We start from the raw sequence: 13,004 nt of genomic DNA on the forward strand, positions 1-13,004 counted from the left end.
AATCGAACCGACTAAATAATCACCTCTAATCGTGCCTATAGAATTGATACAGTAATTTATTAGAATATATTTAGAGTTAAATGCATAATAATTTATTGACAAAAATAACATTCACTGTTTTGCAATCTCTCCAGTATATATAATTAATATTTACAATTTATTTAAATGTATTTTTAATAAATTAAATTATCATTATTAAGTTACAAAATAAAAATATAATATATGTTTATACTAAATAATTAAGAAAAATTAATTTTAGTATATTAAACTATAATAATAGGTAAAGAAAATTGTAGCAATAAAATCTAATAGACAGTTAAAAGTTATCAAAATATATCTTTTTATCTCTATATTGTACCAATTTGTAAAACAATCATTCAATTGTACGATCTTTTAACTATAGAAAAATAAAATAATGACATTAAATTTTTTTTAATTAAATATTCATTGTTCTAAGTGTTTATAACTATACAACTTAAAATTATTTATTTAATTAATAGTTTTATTTATAATGATTTTAATATTTTAAATTTAATATAAATTTATTAAAATTTTAATATGCTAATTAAAAAAAGAAAAAACAAGAGATGTCCGGCGCTAGACATCCTTATTAAAGATTAATAAGAGAGTACGCGACTGTATTATTTTTAAATAACAATTGTGCAGACGTAATTTTGAGTTGCAACTAAATAAATCGTTTAGTAAATAAATTCCGACTCTAACACATTTTGATAATTAAATTTAAACTCAACAACTTTCAGTAAATAAATTTTATAAATCGTCTTTTAATTATTTACCCTTAAATCGTCTTTTAATCCTTTACCCCTTAAAACATCGTGAGCTTTTCAAACTCTTTTAATTAGTTCAACTATTAAAAATTTGAAAAAAAAAAATAAAATGTGCTCAATTGTTTTGTTATTCACTTAATAAATAAAATAATAATTTTAAAGGGAAATTCTCTCTTCCTTTAAGTGTTAAAATAACTACATTAACTTAAAAATTTAATGATCTAATGGCAAAAATTAATAAATAAAATTTTAATATTTTAGAAATATTTTAATATATTTTTTAAAATTAAATACTCCATACTACAAGAACAAAATAATAATTTTCTCTTTTATTTATTAACCATTGATCTGAAAAATACAATGCAACAACGTTTGTAGATAGCAGTATGCATAACTAATTTCCATGCTTTGTGCACGGCATCAACTTAAGATGTGATCGCCTGCTCGGCAGCAGTACCAAGTTAAACAATAGCATAAAGATGCATGAATCGATTGTTGTTTATTCACAAGCTTTTTCAACCAAAAGAAAAAAAAAAAAAAAAATTCAAGAATGCTTATGTTGATCAGCTTCTACAGAGGTTTTCAGGTAACAAAACATGAACATTGGCAAACCTACACCAGATATCAGAAGTGCATCTGGATAATGGTCTTCTGTACAAATGCTGTGAATGGAACGTTAAACAAAGAACTAAGCTAGCAGTGATTTGAATTTCTCTCCGCTATTAATGTCTTTGCTTCAATAATTGAAGCCCAGACATTTTGTAATTCTTTTTCCATTTTTTCAGATAAGCATGACTGGCAGCTCTTGTCTTCCAACAATTTTGTGATTTTCTTAGCTGCTGCTACCCTCACTGATTTCAACTCTTCTAGCCTTTTCATCTCTGGCAATAATTCTTCTTCTAATATCTCGATCTCCACCTCCTTCAAATCTACATCAAACATGTGCTGTTGATATTCAAGAATCATTGTCTGAAACTCGGAGATTCCTCTCTCTCCCATCTCCAATAAAGTTTCCTTTTCTTGTATTACACCCTGCAGAGCCAGTTCCATCTCTGCCGTGATCCTCGACTCTTTTTGTATGGCAAGTTGGACAGCTTGCATCTCATTCTCTATCTTCATAGACTTCTGATTCATATCTTCAATCTCTCTTATAATAAGACCAAGCTTCTCCCTGAACACCTTAATCTCAGTTTGCAGCTTCGTCTTCTCTTCCTCGGACTTCAACAAATCGGTAGCTTTACTGCCTAAATGCCAACTTTTCAATGAGGTGTCTACTTTCTCAATGTTATCTATGGCAAATAGAACCTTTTCATTCTCTTGCTTGTGGTTCTCCTCCTCTATTCTGGATTTCAAAATCGCAAGGTTGTCTCTTAACTCAACTTCAGCTTGTTGAGTCTTCCCCAAGGCAGCCTCGTTTTCACCCTTGCAGACTTGAAGACGGACCAGTTCCTCTTTCTTTTGCTCAAGGTTAGTTGATGAAGCATTCACCCTTGCCCTTGCTCGAGCTTCTCGCTTTTCATAGTAAACAACTGATTGAGAAAAGTTTAATAGAGAATACTTGAGCGCTGACAACTTCTTATCTACAAGAGCTTTTCTTTCTTGCATTTCTGAAGAAAGGTGTTTCAAGGATCTAAACTCTTGTTGCTTGAACTGAAATCCCTCTTCAACGGCTTGAATTTCCCTCCATAGCTTATCAAACTCCCCAGAAGCTTTCTCAAGTGAACCAAGGACGGAGAGGGTTTTTACAGAATCTGAAATTGTCTGCTCTGCCGTTTCCAGCTTCATTTTAAGCAAATTAAGATCATCTGAAACCTTGACTGTAGTAAGGTTTAAATTTAATGGCTCTGTTTCTGAATCACAAAATGTTCCACAACCAGTGTCATTTTCTTCTTCCACTTGACAATCCTCACAAACTACGCTAGGTCCATCGAGCACATCATCGGAGCCAGAAAAAGGAACTCCTGCAGCAAAAAAAGTGTTTCATTAGCTATAGCAGATTTCATATTATTTGCCTCCATTATATTTGTTTCAGGGTACATAGGACATCTACCTCCATCAACTTCAACAAGCTTTTCTGGGCAATCAAGTTCTCTAGATTCAACTCGGTTCTGTCCACCAGAAGAAAGCATTCGTTTGAATTCATCCCTCTCATGCATAGCTTTTTCATACAAACCCATCAGTTTCTCATTCTCTTCGTGCATTTCCATAAGCTGGTGTTCTAGGTTCTTAACTACTGTTTCCATATCACTCTCTTTTCCTTTTTCAAATTCAACTGAACCACCATCATTGTCAGCTTCCATATCATCATTGTTCTCAGCACTATCAGCTTCTTTCAAAGATTTATAGTTACTTTCAGAAGCTGCTCGTTCATACATTTCAATGAGACTATTTTTTTCCTCAATTAAGGCTTTAAGTTTTGTCTGTAGTTCATCGTTTGACTCAATACAAGCTTCTAGCTTTAAATGTAGCTCATCATTCTCTTTAGACAGAATTATTGCTTTCTCATGAGCTTCTGCTTCTCTTTGGCTGGCGGCAGCTATGGCATCAACCATTGTTTTGAGCTCCATTTGGCCATGAACATTGACCACTGATGCATCAGATGACAAAGGAGGAAGCTCAATTTGCTGGATTTCTTTCTTTACATCCCTAAGAGATCTCTCTGCTTCAAGTTTAGCTAACAGCTCATTGGCATGCCTACAAAATGAGACAACAACCTCTTATTGCTCAAAAATAAACAAATTACTTCAGAATATTATAAGCACGGTTATACTTGTGATGTGTATTGTCAAACTTATATCTCCATCAACTACATACTATATCTAGTAATGTTAAAGAAAAATGTTCATTAAGAATAAAAACCTAATATTGAACTTCTAAATAAAAAACCTTTACCTTTCCAATGTTTCTTTCTCCTCAAGGCAGAAGCCCAACTGCTTATGGAGTGTGTCAATCTCTGCCTTGTTTTGAATAGCCTATAATATGGTATGATTCCCATTACATCTTTGCTATCAAATGAAATGCATATTTAAAGTGAATCAGGTAAAATGTCATGGAAAAAATTTAGTAGGTAGTGTACCTGCATACAAAGGAATTCATTCTCCTCACTAATTGAAGGGCGCCAAGATGCTCCTGTTTCCTGCATTTGAAAGTGCTATAACATATTTATATGTCCAACCCAATTTAACTACCACTCAAGTAAACTACTTAAGGATGACGTTTGTGTTGATCAAAATAACAGAATATATACAAAGCATAAATCTAGTCAAATAGTCAAATATCCTAATCTCAAAGCAAAAGCATGGGTCCACAGCCCACATTCACATAGAACCACAATCTAATAACTTGAACATTATTTAATCAAAAGCCACATTATCTATACGAAAGTCACAAATCAAGAATCTTGTTTATTATAAATTTGATTGCATATTAGAACTCCAATCACCGTGTCATAATAAATTGACAATATGCATTTGGGATGAAATACCATCTATGAACATATAAATAAACAAAAAAAACTGCATACATTGCCTTCTTTAAATAAATCAAGTTAAGTTTATCAAACAATCAAACTGCTTCTGGATTTCACCAAATATGTACCAGTATTGCTTTAAGCAATTCCACATTTCATGGACAGAAAAACTACAGCATAAAAACATGGTATAAGTATTATACTTGAAATTTCTGTAATTTTAAGGACAGAAAAAGTCAGTAAAGAAAAGGGTTAAAATAGTGAATCAATGACTACAATGAGTACATAACATCAAAAGCTCTTCATTCTTTTCCTTTTTAAATATGGCCAGTTGCAGTGTCAAAATGTAAGTACTGATGCTGCAGAAGAAATTAGCAGTGCAACAAAATCTTTTGGAAGTCGCAACCAGTGAACCAGAAGTTTACCTGATTAGAAATTATTGGATCACCATGAACTTCTTTCTTCACATCTGTATCTGCTTTCTGTAGGACAAGAAATCCAAACCTCAAGTTAAACAAGAAAAATAATTACAAAATAATTCATTTGTCCATAATGAAGGTTGAGAAGAACCTGAACCACGGAGGCATGTGATTCATGCATAAGTTTCCAATCAAGAGCTTCGAGCAACTACATGTATAATCAGGAAAAATTTCAGAAAGAGGATAATATGACAGAAAAGTTTAAACAGTGTTTAATTTTCATACCTGATTTTGTAACACCATGATCTGTTCACTCATCATCTCTCTTCCACCTTCTTCATAAAATGACTTCAATCTGTGGATTAGGGCAAACGAACATAGTTAGTTTTATAGAACGGCCGTGTTTGACTCATATCAATCCTATGTATTTGGAAAGAAAGGAATACATTGGTTGACATTCATTGTTTAAGATCACATGATATAGGCTAAATCCATCCAGCATTAAATTTCTATACTAAGCTTTATGACATACAATTTTCAAAAAATTTTGGCTGGAATATTTTGTCAAATCTAGCAAAAAAGATGTTTGGAAGCAAAATCAGTTGTTGACACAATTTTGCCTCCTAAGCTTGACACAATTTTGCTTCCAACCCCAGTAAAAAAAGGTGAAGTAGCTGTTCACTTGTCTATAACTACAATTTGCAAAAAGGACAACAATAAAATTATTGTTAACAATATATCATTATAAAAAGGAAAGGAGATGCCAAAGAATAGACTAGAGGATAAAAAGGACATGCCTTCTAATTTCTTCCTTCAACTGCAAATTTTCCATTGCAAATCTTGTGACTTCTTGGTTCCGATCCACTTGAGTACGTAAAACTTCAATTTCTTTCAGGTGCTCCTCCTTTTCTTTCAACAAATGTGTCTCGGCGGAAATCTTTCCAGAAGCAACTGCCTCTAGCCGTTTGATTCCTGCTTCTCGAAATCGTAACCTCATTTTTAGGCCTTGTATCTCATCCTCTCTTTGCTTTGCCTGATAGTCAATTAACAAAAAGTTTGATTTCAAAAGAACTATCAAATCAAAGTAATTTAATAATTGATGCAACTGGAAGCTAACTAGAAGAAAAATAACGCAAGGTTATGATATCTAACCAACTATTATCAATTTCAAAATTTGGAATTGTATAATCTTGTAGGTTTTGTTCAATGTAAATAAAATATTGAATTCATTTGAATATGTCGGAGAATATGCAATAAAGAAAACAAATATAAAATAAAGGACTAAAAGGAACTAGAAAGAACTAGATACTTGGATGTTGCATTATAAAGAAAATAAATTAAAGATATAATACATATTTGGAGAAAATAAAAAAATTAAAAAATATTTTTTTAAGAATTATACCTTTTTAAATATTTGTAAAACTTTTGTCATCATCTTCATATACATTTTTATATAAAACTCTTAAGATTCAATACTGGACGTCTGTAATAATTCTATGTTATAAGTTTTCTTTTTGGTATTATAATTTAGTAAAATTATATTTTTTTCAATAGTAATTTTAGTCGATGTTCATTTATATATTTGTGATTATGATTTTTATTATCCCTATTATATGTATTAATTATTTTTAGTTTTACTTATAATCAGCCTGTTTATTTTCCTTTTATGTTGTGACCTTGTTTAATAATTTAATTTTATAATATTTGTATGAATATAGATTTAAATAGATGTTATGTTAAGAATTAGAAAATCGTAGAATCATATTAATAAGTTCATTACTAATAAAACTATCATCATAAATTTAGTAAGACCAATAGATTTATTTAATATATACATGCTAGTTATCAACAATAATAAAATATAGCTAAAAAAGACAGCAAAAAACCTATATTAAAAATCATGTAGCATTCATATTAAGTATTAATAAACTAAAAAATCATATATAATTAGTGGTATTTGTTGAAATTTATTAAAACTAAAGAATTTTATTTAACATATATACGATAATTATTTAGAAACCTATATTTTTATAATTATAATTCATAAATATAGATGTATATTAATTTTTTTTATTTAAGCTGAAGTATTAAGAAACTAAAAAATCACATATTAATTATTGTTAATAATAAGACTAATAAAATTTATTTACATATTAGTATTCTTGTTAGTATTAGTATTGCTATTACTATTATATAGAAATTAAAAAAAAGCCACATTTTTAAAAAAAAAATTACAGTGTTACATATTAATTAGTGGTCATAATAAAATAAGAGTAAAATAGACGAATGGAAAAATCTTCTAGAGTTCACTTGTCACTTTCAGTGAATTTATTTAGACATAAGCTATATTATAATTATATAGATTTGGCTTGCACGTACTAGCTGTAAAGCTGCCTGATTTTCAGCTGCCAATGCCTTCAAAGCAATATCCTTGTCTTTTTCCCTCCTAAAAGCCCCAACGAGGGCAACTTCAAAGTCGTTTTTCTGGTAATATGCAATAAAAACAAAAGAATAGCTAAATGTTAAATAACAATTATAATCTATATGTTTTCCTAAGGTTAAAAACACCTAGTAGATACCTGAGAAATTTTTTTTTCAGACACGAGTGGAGTAGATGATCCATGAAGTCCTTCCCATTTAAACGATCCCGGCGATCCGGGAAAGCTTATAATTGAAGTATCATTATCTAGATTTTCAGCTCCCCCATTGACCAAACTTCGTAGGCGAGAGACTTCTTTCTGGAAAAAAAATAATAATAAATTTCAATTGTTATTACTCATGGTTAAGATGCATGGACTAAAACCTTTAACACTACCATTTGACGATACACTACTTCATAAGAAACTATCTCAAATTTAGGAAAATACCTTGAGCTGTTGAATTTGCATTCGCATGGCAATAACATCTCCAGATGCATCTTCATTAACAATTGCCTAATGGATGGTACAGTTAACTTCTTATAAGCAATGACTTGAAGCAATAACAATATTACGAATGGCCCCCCACCAAACAATTTCATAGTCCATGAAAATTGAAAAAATTGCACTTCAATAATACTACAAGAATGCATATTAGAATGGCCAAGTATAAATGACATACATTGTTTTTGATGAATTTCGCTCGTTGTGCAAACTTCAATGTGCTTAATGTCTCAAGTGAACAGCTGCAAGGTTGTTAAATAAAGAGCATCCAAAAGTAAATACATCAATCTTGTCAAAATTAAGGAGAAAAAAAAAGGAATTTCTAATGTAATATTTATTCATAATAGAATCCAATAAAAAAATAAAAACTACAAACTTAAGAAAATTTAGACTTTATTATGTTCACAAAAAATAAAGTAGAGAAAACAATTCTCATATAATATTTTATTCTCTTGTAACATAAAATCAGGACATGGTGAAATCACTTCTATTTATTGTAAAGAGAGTTTCATCAATCAAACAGATACAGATATCCATGCATTTATAAATGGTTCATAATGTAGATAATTTTCTATAACAAACAGAGATATTAGTTTTAAAAAGGTAATGAAGAAAAGATTTAGAAGGAATAATCATCAAGTGTTAGCAACTAACCAAAGAGATGGACTAATATTTGCAATTATAATAGTTTTTGAATTGCCTCCTAGTGAATCCTGAAGAGAAAATAAAAAGTATTAGCAAACAAAGTTTTACATAGAAGCCACTTGATAATACAAGAAACTCAAACTTGCTAAATTAGATTTGTTAAGACTCGACTCAAAAACTTTATTAAACTACCATTAAACACATCTTAATAATAAGCACACATAATTTACAGCCACAAATATCAACTATAACCATCCTTTATATTCAATAATAATTAAAGCCACGTATTAATAACTACCCTCTAAATTATTATAATGACACGAAATATCTACCTGAAGCAAAAATGTAAGTTTAGAGTCTCGATATGGAACATGGAGTGACTTTCCATTGGATACGCTTACAAGGTTCATAATTACAAGCCTGTGAACATCAAAAACAACTTGATGAAATGAAGTGTTGACTGAGAAGCTGCTATGCAAATCATTGAAGAATAAGACTATTGAAGCATATTAGGGATCAAACAAAGGAAGAAAAGGAACAACAGCATACCCTAATGTCGAAAGGGACTTGTTGATATTAGTAGCTTCCTTGAGACGTTCACCTTCAGCACCAGAACTCTTCTGCCTATGATCATACATATCCAAATTAATTACATGAATCAATAAAAAATTTAATAGAAAAATTATAGCTCTTTTATTATACGTCATAGTACCTCTCAGACCCTGCTAAATCAACAAGATTAAGCCGAGCAAACCGGTGGTGAGTTACACCTTGGGATTCCCACTAACAAAGCAATAATAATCAAATTGTAATGTAAGATCAATTGAATATACGATATTTTCACTTAAAGAAAATCATTAAAAAGATTTATCAAGTATCTTCAAATTGATATAGGTAAAAGAACTACTAACCTTACTTTCAATGATGCATGTAAATACACTGTGAGATCGACTACTTGCACGATTCATGTTAGTAGCAGCTACTTTTCGGTTTGCTGCACCCTAAAAGCAAAAAGACATAGTCTTGAATTTGAATATTATTGATTTAAAATTTGATATTGCAAACATAACAAAATAGAAATGTCCATGGATGAATGTACTTGTTAAAAAATCTATAAATATTTTTTCCTAATTTCTCAAGACTTGCAAACACAAAAGGTATGCTTGTCTCTGCTCCCTACATCCATTTCCCACATACATGAATATAAATTTCAAAGCTACACTAAGTTTATTAAAAAAAAAATCGCCTCTATTTTTTTTCAAAAAAATATTTTATATTCAAATTGATATAATTTCTTATCACGTATTATGTAATAAGACATGAATATTGTTAGATATAGTTTAAGAGAAAAACATGCAACATTCTAATTCCCTTATAAGTTATAAGATAAAACGAGGAAAAAAAATCAGATTTTAGCCTTAAAATTAAATAATACTCTCAGCTAGAGATACCAAACTCCTTAGTTAATATAAAAGAAATAAAGATAAAATACAAACCTGAATTAGTTGTTGCATCACATCTCGAGCACTTGTAACTTCTATCTCCTTAAGGTTTTCCACATAAACCCCTTTCTTCACATCTTCTCGTATCTGTAATATGTAATTAACAACCATCATTGTTCATCATGAAAAAAAATAAATAAAATAGATAATAACTATAAATATATATTTATATATGATTCACAATATCTTAATACAAAAAATTGCAAAATGAGAATATTTAGAACATTTTCTATCTTTAGAACATATAGAAAGGAAATTTTTAATATTAAATTAATGAACTACAAAACCAAAAGTTTCACCAATAATCAAACCTGTAAATTGTTAGATGATGTGTCTAAAAGATCAAGAATCTGCTCATTGTATATTTCCAAAAAGGAACATTTACAAGTGAATTTTAGCTTTTCATCTCTACGAGCTTCTTTTTCCTGTCATACAAGAGAATATTAAACTGAAATTAAATTTTCTTCAGGAGGCTAGAACCAAAAAAAAAACCCCAATGGAAATATACAAACAAAGTTCTATAATATATGAGATAATCATGCCCAAAAGAAGAAGTAATTTCAGTTTAGTCTTCAGCAAACAACTCAGTTATATGGAACAAAAGGCAACTTTAATAATAATAGTAGTAATAATAATAAGTTTCTAGGTACATACATCGAATCAGTTTTAACAGACATTTTGAAATCGCTTAAATGCACATTATTGTAATCACAAAATAAAAAGATAATGATTTCAATTTGCTTATAAAATGCACGCCACCCTTAAGCAAAAGGCAATTTTAGCACATTAGTGAAACACAACTAACTTGCAAATAATAACCTAATAACAATAACAACAATAATAATAATAACAAGGTTCTAGTTAGGTACATCATAACAACTTCAATAGAAATTTTGAAATCACTAAATGCACACTATAATCACAAAAGAAAAAAGATAATGATGTTCAATTTGGTTGCAAAATGCATGCCACCTTGAACTTGAAGTAAAAACTAAAAATAGACTTCATTCCTAAAATGAATGCATGGGACAAAAACTAAAAGCTACCCCTCTTGAATTCTCTAGACTATCTTAGAATGAAAATCAATACCCTTTAGTTGAAATTAACAAGTGATATTTGACAATTTAAGATTAAAACATGACTATTTAGGTAAGGAATGTCTTCTAAGCTTAAAGTAAATGGAGAGAAAACTCATCCTTGGATATGATAAAATTTAATAGCAAAAGTGCAGTGCCGTCATAAATTTTAACAATCAGCATAAGTGTGCTGGGACCAACCTTCTGTATTCTTGAGAACAAATGTTCAAACACTCTAGGTGTCATCCCACAGTTAACACTGTGTCTTCGAGTGCCTTCCTCAATATCTCCAAGCATTGTATGAGTCTTCCCACTTCCTGTCTGCATGTGCAAATGTAGCCCGTGAGAATAGAAACTAAGATTTGACATTATTATTTCCATAACTAAATGGAATTTAATATCATATCAGCTAAAGGTCACTTCATCAAATATTATCACTCAGCATATTCAATTATTTGTCTCACCACTGCCATATAGACACTGAAAGAAGTTCCATGGTCGCAGAATTTTGTTAATTAATGAATTGAACCAAAGGAAATTTAAACAGTATTGGAGAGCTCACTTGGCCATATGCAAACATACAACTATTGTAGCCTCCCATACAATTGTCCACCATAGGCAATCCAGCAACTTTGAACAGTTTCTCCTGTCAAATTAAATCACTAAATTAACCAAACAATACAGGCAATTGAAACTGACATCAATATTAAGAACCAACTAATCTAAAATTATTTACCTGACTAACGCTCTCATCTGCTACAAGATCAAAGGTAAAACGAGACTCTGGATGCCCTGTCCAAGTGATTGTCTGGGAGCTCTCTTGCCTAACACACTTGCCATAGCCTTGTAGAGAGATTTCTGAACTACTCAATGGACGTAGTCTGATAATAACCTGCAATAAATCGGAAAAAGCAAGAAGATTAACAAACACATTGTCAATAAAACGTATAGTCAGTTACCCATTGCAACCTATACCTACTATTAACATTTCCAAAAGCAATTTTCTGCTTGTAACTTGCCAAACAAACATCCTTACTTCAATGAAAATAAACACCCTATAGTGTAATTTCTCAGTAATTTTGTTCAATTACATATCAAGATTAACGGTTTTATCATTGCAATCCCCTCAAATTACATAACCAAACAACTTCTTGTATTCCACTTTTAATAACAAAAGCTTACTTTAGAAAAGCAGCAAAAGCACTTCTAAAACCTCTAATTACCTGCACATTGTGATCCTTCCAGAACGATGGATCCTCACAGAATTCAAAGCTCTGATTATTCCGCGGCGGAACAGATCCAGTGATTCCGTCAGCATCATCCTCCCATTCACAGATGCTCCGAACTGCCGACGTGTCAACAAGAGAGAGGCTGGAATTCTCTCGAGACGCCGATTTTAGCAGATCTGGAGTGCTAGGAACCGTCGCCTGTCCCGACTCGGAGGTAGAACGCTTATGGAAACCGAACCGACTCTTGATTGCACTCGCGGCCTCGGTAATGAACGGCATTTTCTTAAGAAGGACAAATTTCTACCTTCTTCGTTCAAGAGTAGAGAGAGAAAGTACAAATTTAGGGTTTTGAAGCCAATAAAAAAAACTAGGGCACGAATTGGGGGGATTTCAAAGCGGGAGTTAGGCAGGGAATTGAAGGGAAAGGAAAAGCTGTTTGTATGAGAAAAATTTTAGAGAGAGAATGAGAGAGAGAGTGGAAGAGCAGTAGAGCAGAAAGATTTTGAAATTTGAGTGTTTTTGAGGGAAAATGAGGATGTGTGAGGAGAGTGATCGGACGGTGGAGAAACGATTGGATGGACGGGTAGGATGGATTTAAATTCAAAATTAATGACCGTTTGAGTTTTTTAATGTTAGAAAGTTTCCAGAGCCTCTTTCGTTTTTGTCCATCTGATCCATCATTGAACGTGGCATCTTGCAAAAACAAAAACGTCGCGTTGTATTATGTCAAGGCAAAAAATAATAAATAAATATTATTTATTGATTATTAATTTTTACGTTAATGTATAACACAATTCCTTAAATTTAATAAAATTCATATTTTAATTTTTAAGATTTTATTTTATTAAAAAATATTTTTTAAAAAATAAATTATATTTTAATCTCTAAATTTTAATATAATTAATAAATTAACCCTATACTTTTAAAATTAAATACTTAAAATTTTAATCAATTC

General features: G+C 30.8%; 1 protein-coding gene across 1 annotated transcript; it reads right to left on the minus strand.

Moving 5' to 3' along the window:
* Positions 1–1,268: 1,268 nt before the first annotated feature.
* LOC110613794 (kinesin-like protein KIN-12E) lies at positions 1,269–12,560 on the minus strand. The gene is made up of 23 exons (XM_043956235.1): positions 12,044–12,560; positions 11,557–11,712; positions 11,383–11,466; positions 11,022–11,141; positions 10,056–10,169; positions 9,739–9,831; positions 9,154–9,243; positions 8,955–9,025; positions 8,792–8,866; positions 8,575–8,662; positions 8,252–8,310; positions 7,776–7,839; positions 7,544–7,609; positions 7,256–7,414; positions 7,056–7,160; positions 5,474–5,709; positions 4,962–5,031; positions 4,828–4,884; positions 4,683–4,739; positions 3,865–3,924; positions 3,681–3,760; positions 2,839–3,482; positions 1,269–2,749 (listed from the first exon to the last, which is right to left on the minus strand). The coding sequence occupies exons 1-23, from the start codon at positions 12,326–12,328 to the stop codon at positions 1,482–1,484; spliced, it is 4,101 nt and encodes a 1,366-aa protein (XP_043812170.1). The 5' UTR covers positions 12,329–12,560; the 3' UTR covers positions 1,269–1,481.
* Positions 12,561–13,004: the final 444 nt, after the last annotated feature.

This window comes from Manihot esculenta, chromosome 4, assembly GCF_001659605.2.
Source record: "Manihot esculenta cultivar AM560-2 chromosome 4, M.esculenta_v8, whole genome shotgun sequence".
Taxonomy (NCBI): Eukaryota; Viridiplantae; Streptophyta; class Magnoliopsida; order Malpighiales; family Euphorbiaceae; genus Manihot; species Manihot esculenta.